The following is a 16,248-nucleotide window of genomic DNA, read 5'->3' as shown; positions in this document are numbered from 1 at the left end:
GCTTTTCTTTCCCCTCTTAAAGGGAGAAAAAAGCTCTTGTTGCCTCTTATTACAAAAGTCAAAACCCCTACAGTGTATGAAAAGGGGGAGACAAAACACAACAAATACACCCCTGAGGGAGACCTTCTGAGTGAGAGACGGGATGGAAAGCTCCCACCTTCCAGACCAGCAGCTACTATAGAAATCCAGATGCCGTGCTCCATGCCCAGGGAACTGTGGTCCACACAGCCCAGAGAGCAAAGCAGATGTGGTGAGGAACACTTGCGACAAGAACTTCACGGGAGAACGCGACTCATTCATCAAACCGGCTATCAACTCTCCTACTCCCACCAGCATTCAAGTTAGAGCGTAACCAGAAATTCTATTAACTTTGTCAAAAGTGCTGAAATGGCAGAAATGGCTAATCAAAATTTAATAAAACCACAGAGCTTGAGTGCCTTGACTTGAACATCATCAGAAACAGCGCTCCACAGTTAAAATTATCTATGTAAAATCACTAGATAAACCACCGACAAACCAGATAACGCTACACAGCGGCTACAAACAAGCATTTAGGCTGTGTTCCCTCCATCTCTATCCCTTTAGCCGGTACAAATACTTGACATCCTTCTGTTAGTCATAATGCAGTTTTCAAAACACAAGCTTATTCTATAATGAGGACAGTTGAATCAACTGATTAAGATAAAAAGGAACAAAGTACATTGTTAATGGAGGAGAATGGAGCCCTAGCAAAGCATCTGAACTACTCTGCAGAACGGAAAAACAGGTTTGGGGTGGGGGGTTTTGGTTGGTTGGTTTTGAGTTGGTTTTTTTTTTTTTTAAGTATTAGAGTTCTAGAAGACAAAAAAAATACCAAATAGTATTCTGTATTTCACATTTTTATTAGCTTCTTGCTGGCAGGCATTACAATTGGGAATAATATTGCACCAGGCATTAAAAATATGAATTCTACCACAGGGACATTTTGCATTTAGAATCCAATATAAATATTTCTAATCTTATTTCCATGGCTACAGATAATATTTGGTTGCTTGATTTATATGCATAGAAAGAAACAGTTGTCATAACTGTAAGAAACTGTACTTATCAAGTACTTTTAAAGGGTGGGATTTGTTTTCCTAGAATATTACAATACTGTTTATTGATTTAGAAACTGAATTAGTCTACATGATAGCAGCTTTTCCCCAACTGCATCCTAAATTCTGTTTGTTTCTCGCTCCCAGTGTTGTAGCATTAGATGGATTAGAAACCGTTTAAACGGAGGTAATTTTAGCACTTTAAGTTGCATCAGAGAATTGTGTTAATGACACAAAATACTCTATTGTACTAATTCTTCAGACTCCCTCTTTCAAACAAAAAGGTGTCTTGACTGAACAGGCACATGCATATTTTTTTTTCTGAACAGGACAAACGGACAGAGCTGCTAGAGAACGAAACTCCTCCAGTCCTTATTGATAAACAATAAATAGTCGTATAAAAAAAAAAGCCCACATTGTTGCTTTAGTCAAAATCCAGACTCTCTCGGGTTTACTGTCCAATTAAGTTGCTAATCACTGAAGTGGCTCCTGTGGAGTCAGAATCAGTCATCTGTTTTCCGTGCCAGTCTACAGAAAGTCCAGTTATGCTCCACTGTGTTTTCATTGGCACGCTCGCTCATATGATGAACTCTGGTATTCCTGATCGTGAAGCCTTGCTTTGTGATGTACTCCATCAGATGGACTCTGAGCGACACTTCCTGGTGGTAATCGCACGGCCCAAAAGTGAAGGAAACCTGGCAGTCCCTGGTGTCCATCATATGCTTGTTCCACTTCGTGAAGTGGTTCGAAATGCCTTCCAGCAACGAATGGACTTTCGTGGTGATGGTGAGCTGCGTGATGATCACGGCCACCGGGTTGGAGTACTTGGACAGCTTCCGGGTGCTGGACAGCTCCACCACCTCCTCAAAGGTATCCACGGGATACAGCGGCTTGGGGTCATTAAGACACTGAATTAGCGGTTCAATCTGATAGAAGTCCGCTTCTTTCCGAAGTAGGTCGAACTCTTTGAAGTCCAGTGGCAAAGTGAGCTCTGAGGTCCTTAAAAAGTTAAGAACATAACGGAAAAGTGGTCCATCTCTGTCAATAAAGTAATTGCCCTGAGAGTCCCTGGCAGTGGGGAAGTCTCCCCTGAACATGGCCCCAAGCATTGAGTCAGGATATCTCGTTAGAGTTGTGAGGGATGTCGTATACATGTGTCCACCCACATTTAGCGTGACTGGATCAGTCATCTAAAAAGAGAGAAATTGCAGAGTTTATCAAGCCACCCCAAGAAGATTCAATCATCTCACCAACACACATGGCAAATACTGTTTGACAACTGCAGGCTCTGGAGAGAATCACATTTCTCCCATTCGACGCCTTTAAGCGCTGTTTAAACCCGAACAAATACAAGCCACCTAGCAACAAGGCACAACTGGCAACTAGACAGGATGATACTTAACATTCAGAACGCACATTTCCAGAATGCTTTAGAAATCTTAACAACTCAGCTACTGTCACAGAAGTTTTGCATTTGGGCAACAAGGGTTTTTTTCCCTATTCTACAGATGGGGAAATGAGAACAGAGATTTCCTGAAGAACAAGTTAGTCTGAATGAGGCCCGTCAGTGCTCCTTACTTTCACAATCTGTTTCTCATTCTAGCACAAAAAAAAAAAAAAAAAAGAGAAAAGGGAAGGGGAAAAAAAATAAAAATCAACCAAACAAGTCGTAAGCCTCTCCCTCAAAAGAGGATGACAGTGCAAGTTTAGACACAGGACCAAGAGCTCACAATCAAAATAATCCATGTGCTACTAAAAAGCATCATTAAAACAAGAAAAAAAAGAGTGAACTTTCAGCTTTTAACTCTAAAAAGAAATATTTATTAGCAAATTAGCATGCTGCATAGAAGTGGGTAGAGCGCAAACCAGTCTACATCAGCTTCCAGATAGCACATGAGGAAGCAAGAGAGAAAGGAACATAAATCCCATCTGGCCACCAACCCTAACAACCAGGACTGAGGCCAGCCAGAGAAAAAAGACATATGCATGGCAGCAGAATGTTTAGAGAAAGAGAAGAGGGGAAAAATAAGATGCATTTGTCTAGTTTGAAACAGGGTTTACAAGGAAAAATACTTCTCTTTATAAATAAAATTACAAAGTCCTTAAAATTACACGCAGGAAACACGAACTACTTTCAGCCTTTTTGTGTTAGGAAAACGGTAACAGTGAGCTTAAGGTGCGAGTTAAGTCCTCACTGACTGTACCCAGGAAATACAAATCTGAGCTCGCTCTCCCCACGAACTGCATGCGAGGTGGAGCACTCCAGAGAATGTAAGCAAGCTGTCGTAACACGCGCAGTTTTTCTTACATGACTGAAGCTCTGGACCTACACAAGACATACCTGGAAGGATTCTTACTGCAGGATCCTGAAAGCCCAGTTGTAACGCACAGCGCACACTTACAGAGGCTCACTTACCATATATCCCCAGTCTCCATTATCCATCTGTTCAATTACTTGAACTGTGGTATTCCAAGTTTAACAGAAGGCTGCTGAAAGGATACGTAATTCACCTCTTATTATCTCCCTGCAGGAAAAAGCACACACGAAAACACAAAACAAAGAACAAAACATGGCAGACCATCAGTACCTACAAGAACAACCGAGGGGAATGCTTTCTAATCAAAGGCAGGCTCTCTGCCAGGAGAGCATTCAGCTACAAAGCCACATTAGCAGGAGAATCTACAAACGAGCTTTTCCCTCCCTCTCCCTTCACACTACCCCCAGGACTGCCTCCGGAGCACACAGGTAATCACTCCACCAGCTGCTTGACCATCCCGGTTTTGTTAAGTAACAAGCAATGTGCCTCTGAGGATGGCATACGTTCACAAACGGACTACCTTTCACCTGGGAAACTGCGAGTACTTTGAAAGACACATGTCCCTTTCCCAATTAAAAAAAGTTTATTTAGCCACCACTGAGGTCATACATGTGACCCGTTAATATTAGTCAAAATTCCCATGCTCCGGTTTCAAACTGCACACAAGGATAAATCACGCATGAAAGTCAATGAACAGTAAGAAGAAAAAAAAAAAACTCACTGCAGAATTAATAATTCAGCAGTGGAGAACTGCAATTGACAGCAAAAACATTAATCTACAGACAAAGAGTACAAATGGACTTCACAGGCACATACACCCTCTTGGAAGAAATCTCTTTAGGGACAAGCCAGAGGACATCAAACATGTTTTCAACAACGTTCCAACAAAAGCTATTGGAGAAGTGGTTCATGCCGTAGCTTCCCAGAAGATGCTGAACTGCTGACTTGCATAACAAGGGGACCCTCTCCACCCGAGCACACCAAGGGAAATCCACAGCCCGGGTTGTGCAACTCGAGGTGGGGGAAGTGAATGACCCCAGACACCAGTGGAGACTTTCCAAATGTGGCCTGTCAACCATGTCAAGCGATGCGTGGACAGGGAAGCCAGTCGTCAGTAAGCCTTTATCCCAGAGCCTGCCTCTCCACTGGAATTGCTGAAAATTTAGGTCAGTCTGTTTTAAGTAGGGTACAGCTTCTCAGCTTTGTTTATTTTTACATCTTAAAGACCACACAGTTACCAAGACTTCTGCTCCCATCATCTTTACTAGCAAACTTCAACACACCATCACCCAGCTAAAAGCAGCACGGAAGTTTAGCCAAGCCAGAGCCCTACATTCCAAAACAACTGAAGGTTCACAGTTAATTCCCAACCAAAAAGATTACTCGCCCTTCTCATTCCTAGTAAACGAGGTCAGTCTCATTCACCACCGAACAAGGCAGCACATCCCACCTCCCTGCGCTCTGCTACCCTGCCCAAACCCACAGCCTGGGCACAGCAGCGTCCAGCAGGTCAGGCTTTCGGGGGCCAGCAGCATGAACACGGCCTCAGCTGCAGCTCAGATGTATTAAAGAGTAGAAAAAAAAAACAAAATCAGTATATGAAAATCGTGAGGTCAGACAACAGAAGACTAAGGAATACTAAGATACAGAACAAGTCATACCAGGATCCTACTTTTACAAATTAGAGACGGAGCATGCCTCAAGAAAGTACATTAAAGCACCCCCCACCACCTCCCCGACGGCAGATAAACCTGGAATGCCAGCTCTTTTGCCAACCTCTGCTCACAAATCAAGAGGTTAATTAATTCCGGTTTTCTTTATTTGGAATTGTCATTTAAGCACAGCTCATCAACTTTTATCAATAGCCCAGACCTTTTAAATTCCAGCACTTTTTTTCTTAAGCAAACTGTACTTATAGGTGTTATTCCAGTCAAGTACAACACCAGGATAAAATGCAGGTGCATTAAAACCATAGGAAAGACTGGTACAGGTTTCTGATATTCAAGGAAAACATTCACTTGAAAGTGAAGTGATGCAGCCAGCCAGAAACTTCACTGGTAATCAGGATAGAAGAGATCTGCAGTCTTAATAAAATTAACTGAAATTATACATTCAGAATATTTCAAAGGAGGACAGATGTCCAGAGTTATTTAAACTGGTGGACAGATACTGTGTTATTTTAGTCAGCATCTAAGTCCACACTACAGATGAATCAAGACTTTCTTTATCAGGGAAAGAAACAGATGATGCGACATGTCTGTACGAGGGCATGAACTAATCTTTGATCACAGTACTGCTATGTAACACTGGAGTGAATAATTTACAAGAGCAATTAGCTGAAATAAACCCAGCCCTCAACATGTAAGTGGCATCAGGAAGTCTCACTGACCTTTGTGTAAGGACCCAGAATCACTAGATATGCACAAACCTCCCTGGCAAAGCCAGTGCCAGACCGAGATGCACAACACGAAGGGATGATACTGGGAAGCCATCCTAAAATGCCCGAGTGTGATCGCAACTACCCGCTGCTTCCCTCATCAGCCTGGGAGCTCTGAATTTCTAGACAACTTCACAGGGGAAAATAGCTCTGCTCAGGTACCACCTGAGATAAGGACTAGTAAACCCCATCACAACAAGGGTGGGGATGTACACCCTTCATGACATACACCCTTTCAACGATGCTTTAAATCCTTCTTGAATGAAACAGTGATGCACTGGTGAGGGTGGGCAGACACTCACTCCATGCACACCCCACGATAGGCAGCCTCAAGCCGGCTCTTGTCCCTGTGTCACACAACAACATACTGCACCCAGGGACAGCCTCGCTAATGTGGCTACTCGCATCCACACAGCGGCAAACAGACGACATGCAGCCATACCCCAAGACAGCATGCCTTTAATAACCATAAGAAATACTCATTTAAGATGAAACTCAGCCAGACAAACTGCTGACACCATTTAAGCCAAAAAAGACATTGTTCTGTGGTGAGAGCAGAAGTGCACAGATTGTGTCAAACCACAGTCCTGCTTTCGTTAAGCTTCTTCTGCAAGCAGGGAGAAGATGTACAGCATTAACGTGGTCATCACAGCTCCTGCTGTAGCCCAGCACCAAGCACATCCAAAACTAGACAGGCACAATGAGAGGCGAGCCCCTTTGAATAAAAGCACTCAAGTTATCATTTTATACTTAATACACAAAATTGGATACCTGCATTTATAAAATGATCACTCTTATTTCATGTATTATGACTCAGAGGATTACAAGGCTATTTGCCAGCAGCACTACTGGAACAGGTAGTCCCATTAGCTTCAGCAGGGCTTCTACCAGAACGGAGCTGCTAATGTGCAACCATTTTGCAAGCTGAAATTCAGAGAAAGCAAATGAGAGTCAGCTGAACATCTGCAAAGACACACACATACACACAGGTGGGCTCAGGACAGGCCCGGGGGGGATGCCAGCAGCACTGCCAAGTGCTTGCACTGCTGGGACCACGTGCGCTGCTTTTGGTCAAGGCCACGGGCTACACGCTGCACCTGGAGAAAATCACAGTGTTTGTGTCATATGCAGTTACTTAAAGGAGGAGCAGAAATACACCTAACAGTTAAAAGTCGAGAGGCACACACCGTTTGATTTGCTCTGAATGTTTTTCATGTAGTTCTTCCAACAAAAGAACGAACAGGCTTACTTGTGGCACTAGTCTTTAACGGGCAGTTTGGCATCACTATTGCAACACAAGCTGTTTAAACTTCACACAACCTTAGATTTCTAGGTCAATATAGAGTTGACAGGAATTCTACCAATGGCAACTTAAAAATTATAAAAGAGCAAAGCTAGCACTCCAGATACAGCAAGCTCCCTGCCTCTCAGATTTAAATCTCCAAAGACGACCAAAAGAACCTCCCGCCCTCAGCGCAGTTATGCCACACATGGACAACCTCTCTGTTCCCCAGACAGCCATAACATTTGAGAGGCAAGTTTTTGTTGTAAGTCATTATCGGCGACTCACCTGAACTGACAAAAACTAAGCTAGCATCAGTGATGGCTGCACTCCACCAAACTGTACAGTGAGATGACAGTCTGCAGAGCAAACCCACGAGGCTCCAGCATCGTGCTACCCTAACCAAGGGAGCAAGGAGGAGGCAAGCTCTTAAAACAACTGCTACTGAATCTTCTGGTAATTCAGCAGCTCAGCTTCACTAAAGAAAGCATCCATCACCTTCTACACATGTCAGATTTACAATGACTAATACAGTTTATTAAAAAAATAACTTAGTTCTTGCTTTTCACTAATACTTAGTCTTCACCTCAGGCAGGAGGGAAAAATGCTCACACCAGCCACTCAGCATTTTCATTCCTTTATGTCTAATTGCTTCACTATAATTTCCAAGCTCCTGAAGTTTCCTTCCCTCCCCTGAGGAGCTCTACGACATCCTGGTTTAAGTCCAGGTTCCAAACTTTTATTTTAATTGCTACTTGTCTGAAGAGCCCACATCACAATATCACTTTGACCCTCCTCTCACAAGAGCCAAAGAAAGACGCTTATATCTAGCCTGGTCTTGCTGGCCCTGGGCTTCTGAAGCAACCCAAGGCACCCAGGCTTTCAGCACCTGTAAAAACAGTTGCTTTTTACTCGTGTATTTTGCTTCTGTGTGCTTCTGTGCACTAACTGGCAGTTGTCTGCGTGTGGAAACGTGTCTCCAAACAGTTCTGGAGGAAGGCAGGCATCAGAAACACTGAGCCTCCCTGCACACACCAATGGGCCTCAGCACATGCATGGACTAAGGAGCAACAGCGAGACAGAAGAGCAGAAATCCCTCTTGCGAGCTCAGGCCAGAGAGGGGCCCAGGCCTGCAGCAGAAGCGGGAAGTGCCGGTTTCCATCACAGAGGAGCCAGCGAGCTCATGGTGGAAGAACTCTCCCAGGATGACAGTGATTCAGCAAAGATGCTGGAAACGAACCCAGACATTTTGCCTTCCCCCCTCCAAGTGACCCAAGAACCCAGACCCTCTCCCCCACCCCAAACCTGTGTCCCAGCTCTGCCTCCTCTCCCGGGTGGGGCAAGAGGACCCACTCCCTCCCATCGTGGGGCAAGGCCCACGTATCCCAGACCCTCCCAGCCAGAAATCACCGCCGGGCACCCCGAATCCCACCCCGCTGCTTCCCCCAGCCCAACTGGGAACAGGACCCGGGCACCAGCTGTCCCATCCCCACCCTAACACCGGGGTCGCGGCATCCTGCCCCGCAGCCCTCCCCCACCACCCAAGAAGCCCCAGGAGCCCAGCCCCGCGCCCTGCCCCCCACACCGCCCACCCCGGGACGCGGCCATGCCGCCTTAACGCGGTCCCACACGGAGGGTGCGGGCACCCCGCCCCACACAGGCCCCCGGCCCCTCAGCGCTCCCCCGAACCAGGGCACGCCCCGGGCGCTGAGCCTCACTCCCCCCCACCCCGAGGCGGGCCGGCCCAGCCCCAGCACTCACGGGGGCAGCTCCCAGCGCTGAGGCAGAGCCCGGCGGCGGCGGGGACGACTGACCGAGAGCCCGGGGTTGAGCCGCCGGCGCGGGCAGGGGCGGAGACGAGGGTGTGCCCTAACCAAGCCCCGCCCCACACGCCACGCCCTCTCCGGTGGGATCGGGGAGGGGCGGGCACCGCCCCCCGTTCCCCTCAGGGCCGCCAGCCGGGTGGCCGCTCTCGGCGCCCGCCCCGGCCTCACCGAGGGGGTTGGGAGGGGCCCGGCCTGGGCAGCCCCGTCGCCAAAAGGCGAAGCAGCGGCGGGCGGGGCGCTTGGGCCCGAGCCATGCGCCTCCCCGGCAACGCAGGGCGGCCGCACGCTTGTCCCCCGCAGACCCAGCACCGCCGCCGTCGCGGGGGACCGGAAGTAGCGTAGAAAGGCCGCGCCGCCCGGCGTCGCGCGCGCCGGTTCTCGCGAGAGCGGGGCGGGGGCGGAGCTAGTCCGTTGGTCGGGCCAGAGGACACGGGCAAGATGGCGGCGGCTGCGGTGGCACTGCGGCACCTGGCGCCCATAGGCGCCCGCCTCCCGCCCCGGGGCCGCGCCGCCGGGCGGCTGCTCCAGCAGCGCAGGGGGTTCCGCCTTTCCGCCCCAGCCGCCATACAGGTAGCGGCGCCGCCGCGGGGAGGGGTTGGGAGAAAGGGACTCGTCCCTCTCAGGGGAAATGTCCGGCCCCGGGGCGGGTGGGCGGTGAGGAGAGGAGAGGTGATGTGAGGTGACTCCCCGCGCCCGAGGCGTGCGGGGCGCCCGGCGGCGGCGGGCCGTTCCCCTGCCCTGCACTGCCCATCTGCCGGTGTCTCGCAGGTGACGGTGCGGGATGCGCTGAACCAGGCGCTGGATGAAGAGCTGGAGCGGGACGAACGCGTCTTCCTGCTGGGCGAGGAGGTGGCCCAGTACGATGGTGCCTACAAGGTGCGTGGCTGCCGTTACCGGGCCGGGAAGGGGCCTGAGGGCGGGCCCTGACTCCTCTCTCCTGCCCTGCAGATCTCCAGGGGGCTCTGGAAGAAGTACGGGGACAAGAGGGTGATCGACACCCCGATATCAGAGGTATGGCTGGCCCGTGTCCTACCTTGGCCATCCCTTCATTGGCCACTCCCCTGGTGCTCACCCCTTGGTTTCCTTCTCTTTCAGATGGGCTTCACAGGAATTGCAGTCGGTGCTGCCATGGTTTGTAAATTTGTATTCCTTTACTTCTGAATTTAACATTTAAACTATTTCTGTGTAAAAACATACTAATATCTATTTTAATATGCTTAATAGGCAGGGTTGAGACCAGTGTGTGAATTCATGACATTCAACTTCTCTATGCAAGCAATCGATCAGGTTATAAACTCTGCTGCCAAGACCTGTTACATGTCTGCAGGAGCAATCGCTGTCCCCATTGTCTTCCGGGGCCCCAATGGGGCATCAGCTGGAGTCGCCGCTCAGCACTCGCAGTGCTTCGCTGCTTGGTACGGGCACTGCCCGGGACTGAAAGTTGTTAGTCCGTGGAGCTCGGAAGATGCCAAAGGCCTGCTGAAAGCATCAATCCGGGACGATAATCCAGGTGAGCACAGGCAGATCGTGGCAGTACCTAGCACTCAATCCTGAAAAGAATGTCTTGTTTTCCCCTCCTGCACCATTTAAAAAAAAAAAAAAAAAAGGTGGTTAAACCCTAAAACACTTAAGGCTCCTTTACTGCAGCTTTAGGGTACTTACAAAGGCACAGAAGTATTTATTCTTTTTCTAACAATCACTTGTCTTGTTAGCAGTAGATTAATTTTGTGCTATTGCCAGCTGCATATCTTTAGTGCTAGTTTGGTACCAGTCGGGAAGCTTTGAAGTATTTATGAATCTATCGTAAAGGGGTTAAAAAGGATGAAGATGAGTCAGGAGGAGTACATGCATATAGAGTTGTATATGTAACTCATTTTTACAGATCATGAAATTCATGTGATAAATTCAGAATGTCATTAATTAAAAGCAGGGCAACCCTTGTCTTTATTTCTCAAAAACATGCATGCAAAATCTAAGACCTTTCTAAGATTCGCGATTCTGCCGTCATGTAGACAGTAGAATCAGTTAACTATCTGATCTAGTTTAAAAAATTGTCTAAAATTAGTCCTCAATAATTCAGCATTGAAGTAAAGACTGTGATATTTTTATTTATTTTTTAATTGCTTCTGCAATCATACTCAAGTCCTTGTTGCCCAGATTGTCTTAGTATCTTGAGCTAATCTGCTGCAGTACTGTTAATCATCAGTACAGGCCTGTGCCTGCAGATGTACGCTTAATCCAAGTATGTTTTCTTCTAGTTGTGATGCTGGAAAATGAACTGCTCTATGGTGTTCCCTTTGAAATGTCTGAACAGGCACAGTCAAAGGATTTCGTTGTTCCAATTGGAAAAGCTAAAATAGAAAGGCAAGGTAAGCTGAGACTACAGTTTGTTTCCTTATTAACTGAACTGCTTGGGGACTTTTTTTAACCTCTTAGCTATTCACAATACCGCTGTCATGGTGCACAAGAAAGTATTTCAAATGTTCAATGTACAAGTCTTACTTTATCCAGTAGTATACTTTACTGTTCTGTTGCCCATATAAAGGAGGAACACCTGATTCTCTGTATCTCCTCTAAGACTATACCCTTCTAAAGGATTTGTACCCTAGTATAATGGTGGAGCGGTTAATGGCTGAAAAACTTTTTTCCTCACTTTAGTATGTAATTTTTGTCAAAAAATGCAAAAAGAGATCACTGTAATATTTTGGCTCATTTATTCATCATTTACCGCTGAATTATATGAATGTTTGAAAAAGAAATTCTAAAAAATATATTAAATATCTCTTCAGAATTAAAGGGTAAAGTTTGTGTCTTAGCATAGTCCTTCTGCTACTGCTCTTCATGCGATGTATGGGTGCAGAATACTTAGCGTTTCAAATAAACGTAAGGAACTTAAATTTACAAGAGAATCCTAACATTACCTTGCAAGGAGCCAGAGATCTAGAAAAAAGCTTTAAATCTTAAGGTTTGTTGTTTTTTTTTTTTTTAATTTTTTAACACTTGTTTCTGTTGTAGGAACTCATGTTACATTAGTGTCACACTCAAGACCTGTCGGACACTGTTTGGAAGCAGCTGCCGTACTTGCCAAAGAAGGTGTAGAGTGTGAGGTGGGTGGGGGGGGTCTGTTGCTTTTCTCTTTCCCTGAAGTGGAAAAAAAAAGCAGAGGGTCTTCTCGTTCAGGCTGTGCAAAACTTCCGTGTACTACCTACAATTTTCTTACATTTGTAAATGCCTTAACAACATGTGCGTTTCATGTTTCTGCATTTCACCTTTTCATCACAAAATTAAGGCAGAACTACTAACAACTTTCAGATTCGCCCAGCTGTACAGTAAGCAGAACATGACAGTACGTATTAGTATGGCTGTATCTCAATATAGCAAGACTCACCTATCTGGGATTTTCCATGAGCCACCAGAAACCGTTCTACACAGTCTCTGCGAGAATAAAAAGTTAGACATTTTATTAAGTCTTGTCTTCAATGTGAGAATAGATGAGAGTGCGAAAAGGCACTGTACCCAAACAGTGCTAACTGACAGACTTACATCATAGCAAAACTCACACTCCCTTTTTTTTTCCCCCCCAGGTTATAAATCTGCGTACCATTCGACCAATGGATATTGAAACAGTGGAAGCCAGCGTTGTGAAGACAAACCATCTTGTAACTGTAGAAGGAGGCTGGCCACAATTTGGAGTAGGAGCTGAAATCTGTGCCAGGATTATGGAAGGTACCGAGTTTTGCAGTGTACATGTTGATCTTATTCCCTAGTCTAAATCCTGACAACTTCTTGATACGGCCAGATGAGGCAGAGTTAGGGGTTTATATCTGATGAGCTTGAGCCTAGTTGTCTCCTCTAGAGATTTTCACAGGGTGGATCCAGCTGGTCTTCTGTTGAAAGTAACTCTTATCCCTGGAATCTTTCTCAGTCCTGTGAGAAGCAGGATGGAAACTTTCTGTCTAAACCACAGTACATGAAGATAAATGAGCAGGAACAGCTCTCTGGAATATTAGAGCTACAGGAACAAAATTGTTTAAATCAATTAAGATTCAGAAATTGAATTGAGAGAAAACCATAGTGCATGGCACCCTGACAGCTGTCTTCTGTTTCAGGATCTGCCTTTAACTACTTGGATGCTCCAGCTGTGCGTGTTACCGGTGCAGATGTTCCAATGCCTTATGCAAAAATTTTAGAAGATAACTGCATACCTCAAGTGAAGGATATAATATTTGCAGTGAAGAAGACCTTGAATATCTAAGTTGTAAATACATGTTTTAAAGTCCTGCTTTACAAAGTATCAGTTGTCTATGGCAAGTTGTATGCATTACTTCTGTTGTATATCTACATGGGAATTTTGTACAGTGGGGAAAGTACAGTGACCTCCCAGAATATTTATACGGGGTTACCCTCTAAGCCACACTTCATATAAGCAACAATGTGGTAATGCTTGTTTGTTAACAGTACAGGTGGGTTAGTGCTACTGTAGGGTGAGAGATCCTGTTCTAAATTCAGAGCGAGGAAAAAATCCTCCATTTCTGCTTGGCTTTTAATTACCAGCGTTAGCAGTGTTAAACTGGCTGTAGTGGTGGCTGAGTGAAGAACTCGGTGAGCAAGAGGGGGCCCTGAGTCCAGCCCTGGGATGCTGTACAGCGCTCCAGGAGCCCGTGGTCACGAGGATTATTAAAGGTGAATAATCAAACTGGAGTGGGTGAAGCGTTGCTGTTAAGTGCAACTGTCCGCGCAAAGTGGCTTTGGAAGCCTGTGACACAGGTGAAGAGATGGCACGTGTGTTTGGTTTGAAGAGCATTCCACTGCATGCAGGAAAGCTGCACACGAGCTTACATAAAGATCCTGATCTTCTTCAGTATGTGATGGGCTGGGAAACGCTACCTAATTTTTCTTCACTAGCCGCCACATACAGTGATGAAAACAACACTTGCCCAGATGCTGTGCTTTATGTTTGGTTGGTTGTTTTCTTACACTCATCACATGGGCTAACAAGGGCATGCACAAACTATAGCTCTTACAGTGCAAAACAAGATATTTTATTCAGACACACTGAGCCTGGCTCTGAATTAGCAGTTGTGTAGATTGTGTTTGAAGAGCTGGGAAACTGCCGCAGCAGCCTTTCAGCAGATCACCACCTGCCAGGGTTTAGCTAAGGGGCTAAGGACAGGCCAGGAGAGCTCCGCTTGGCTTTTTCAGCAGCGTCTGGGACAGAGCAAAAGCTGCCGGGAGGAGCCTGTACCTCGGGCAGGCTGCCTTTTGACAAAGTGCTGGAGAGGAGATACTTACCTCTGTAAGCAAGCAGAAGCGCTTGGGTCCTATTTCAGTCAAGGGCCAGGAATACCATTCGGGGTATTTATTTCCTTTAGTAGAAGTGCTGTTAGGTTCTTAGGAAGTCTGGCTTGCAGGTGAAATCCTAGCTGAATATACCCACCACCACGCTGCTGAAGGAATTCCATTAAACATTTTAATAAAAATGACTGGATATCACAGGTTACATGAAATTTTGTACAGACATTCTCTGCATAGTAACAAACACTGATGTACTTGAATTTAAAAAATGGATTATCTATAATCCTTTAAAGTGCAATTTGTTTAAGGTTTTAAATCAAGAAGGATCTTTCAATAAAGTTTAAGCTGTAGAATTAACTTGAAGTAACTTTGCATTTAACTAAATCATGAATAATATCCCAGTGCCCTATTAACTCCCATTTCAACTGGTTTCTCATTTAAAAACACTTTCCCTCAGAGTTAAAGGTAGGATGTCCATTTAAACAAATTTAATGAAACAGCATTTTTATTCCACCAGCAAATATGGTGGGAGTAAGATTTAATTCTCCAGTTCCCTCACCTGTGCAGTACGCTTTAAGGGTTGGGAGGGTGTTGGATTATCTAAAACAAAACGTGCTGATTTGGTGCAGTAAGAATTAAGATGAGTTACAACTGCATGAAAAGTGTTGAAAAACTGAGCAGACTAAAACTACATTCCTGTAATTTGGAAAAAAAGGGGTGGAATAGAGCTAGGAAAAAAATGCATTGATTCACCATGATCATGGTCATTCCTATTTCAGATTTTTATTCAGCCATATAGAAGTTGCTGTTCCCCTGAAACTGTAGCTAGAGAACAAAGTTCTTGAAACCAAGTAAAGAACGGAGTACTTATCACAGCATGGCAACGCGATGCAGACAGGGTAGTGCGACTCAAGAAAAGCTGAAATAAGAGCAAACGGCTCTACAGCGTGATTAGCCGCTATATGCTGGTGGATCCGTCGGCAGTCAGGAGGGTCTTGTTCCTGGACAGCACAGGAGGGGGAGTGGGAATTCAATCCTGGTGTGACCAGTGGCCTCAGCTGATCCTGGGAGCACTGTAGTCGCAGGTCTGTGTTTTCTTCAGAGTTCCTTTCTGAAAGTTTTGAATGGAGCTGAGTAAGGCTCCTCGGCTTGCACTGACGTCGGGCTGCGGGCTCAGCTGCGTTGGCACCTCTGTACTCAGAGGAGGAGCTGCTGGTGGCAGGGGCGGCGGTGGCGGTGCTGGGGGTATCAACGATGCTCCTGTTGAGTTGAGGAGAGAAGATGTAGTTTGATTTTGTCAAAGAGGTCCTGCTGCAAAGGACTGCAGCTCTTAGCTGGGCTTGGTCAGTCCTGCACTAGTCACGTCATTCCTCGAATGCCAGTGGAGGGTGAAGAACAGAACAGATGAGAAATGCCAGAGTGATCAAATCCCTCTATCTGCAGGTGAGTTGTGTCATCTGAGACACCTCTGAAATGAAGCCTGAAGTGCCTCAGTACTCGGGGATGAAAACATGACTCAAATGTGATCTTGCGCTGACGGAAACAGAGATCACTTAACAGGACTTCCCAGCTTCAGTTTCTCTTGTTTGTCCCCAGTGAAGCAGTTTGCTCTTTGGGTCACCAACAGTAACAGAGACCGGAAGCAAATCTTACTACCTGTTCTTATTTACGACTAACTTAACATTACAGGACCATATTGCTGTAGTATTCGTGATGACTGCTTGGTCAGATTATATTATATTCCATTTTTAAAGCACTAACTGCAGATAGAGTTTTCTGGAAGTGTTTTCCACTTCCACATACTGTCAAGACTTCCTCCAAACATGTTGTAACAAACGCTTGTTTCACAGGCTGAATGAATCACAACCATCTGCCACTCACCCCTCTGCCTCTCGTGCTCCCACCTTTGCACTGTCTCTTGGTTTCTAGCCCTGTCACATCCATCTGGTGCTTCTCATGCCTCAGCCTCCACGTCCTGACTCCCTGGGAAGCCAGAGCCCGCAGCGATGCAGGC

At 46.1% G+C, this 16,248-nt stretch overlaps 3 protein-coding genes across 13 annotated transcripts in view; 1 reads left to right on the top strand and 2 right to left on the bottom strand.

The window, feature by feature from the left end:
- Positions 1–552: 552 nt before the first annotated feature.
- Positions 553–9,044, bottom strand: KCTD6 (potassium channel tetramerization domain containing 6). 6 transcript variants are annotated; one of them, XM_054215996.1, is made up of 4 exons: positions 8,875–9,044; positions 6,603–8,341; positions 3,493–3,601; positions 553–2,266 (listed from the first exon to the last, which is right to left on the bottom strand). In XM_054215996.1, the coding sequence occupies exons 3-4, from the start codon at positions 3,517–3,519 to the stop codon at positions 1,580–1,582; spliced, it is 714 nt and encodes a 237-aa protein (XP_054071971.1). In that variant the 5' UTR covers positions 3,520–3,601; positions 6,603–8,341; positions 8,875–9,044; the 3' UTR covers positions 553–1,579. The 6 variants fall into 6 exon arrangements, with proteins under 6 accessions (XP_054071971.1, XP_054071973.1, XP_054071974.1 ...); XM_054215998.1 differs by having other exon boundaries at positions 6,603–6,755; XM_054215999.1 differs by lacking the exon at positions 6,603–8,341 and adding an exon at positions 4,211–4,548.
- Positions 9,045–9,224: 180 nt separating this feature from the next.
- Positions 9,225–14,591, top strand: PDHB (pyruvate dehydrogenase E1 subunit beta). The gene is made up of 9 exons (XM_054215994.1): positions 9,225–9,509; positions 9,708–9,815; positions 9,888–9,950; positions 10,035–10,070; positions 10,164–10,449; positions 11,198–11,308; positions 11,955–12,046; positions 12,524–12,665; positions 13,049–14,591. The coding sequence occupies exons 1-9, from the start codon at positions 9,378–9,380 to the stop codon at positions 13,192–13,194; spliced, it is 1,116 nt and encodes a 371-aa protein (XP_054071969.1). The 5' UTR covers positions 9,225–9,377; the 3' UTR covers positions 13,195–14,591.
- A 401-nt stretch (positions 14,592–14,992) lies between these two features.
- The window catches only part of PXK (PX domain containing serine/threonine kinase like), a 37,140-nt gene continuing 35,884 nt past the window's right edge, over positions 14,993–16,248 (bottom strand). For 3 of the 6 annotated variants that reach the window (XM_054215980.1, XM_054215981.1, XM_054215992.1), the window contains one exon: positions 14,993–15,494. In XM_054215980.1, coding sequence (XP_054071955.1) covers positions 15,289–15,494 — 206 coding nt within the window. In that variant the 3' untranslated portion in view covers positions 14,993–15,288. The remainder of the gene's footprint in view (positions 15,495–16,248) is intronic. The other 3 variants (XM_054215984.1, XM_054215987.1, XM_054215988.1) reach the window with 2 other exon arrangements.

This window comes from Rissa tridactyla, chromosome 10, assembly GCF_028500815.1.
Source record: "Rissa tridactyla isolate bRisTri1 chromosome 10, bRisTri1.patW.cur.20221130, whole genome shotgun sequence".
Taxonomy (NCBI): Eukaryota; Metazoa; Chordata; class Aves; order Charadriiformes; family Laridae; genus Rissa; species Rissa tridactyla.
The sequence above is the reverse complement of the archived record's forward strand: the minus strand, read 5'-3'. Positions and strand labels throughout refer to the sequence as shown.

Coding starts and splice junctions, on each gene's coding strand:
- PDHB (XM_054215994.1), top strand. CDS start 9,378: ATGGCGGCGGCTGCGGTGGCACTGCGGCACCTGGCGCCCATAGGCGCC. Junction 9,951..10,034: donor TCGACACCCCGATATCAGAG/GTATGGCTGGCC, acceptor CTTCTCTTTCAG/ATGGGCTTCACAGGAATTGC. Junction 11,309..11,954: donor AGCTAAAATAGAAAGGCAAG/GTAAGCTGAGAC, acceptor TTTCTGTTGTAG/GAACTCATGTTACATTAGTG.
- KCTD6 (XM_054215996.1), bottom strand. CDS start 3,519: ATGGATAATGGAGACTGGGGATATATG. Junction 2,267..3,492: donor ATGGAGACTGGGGATATATG/GTAAGTGAGCCT, acceptor CTCTCTTTTTAG/ATGACTGATCCAGTCACGCT.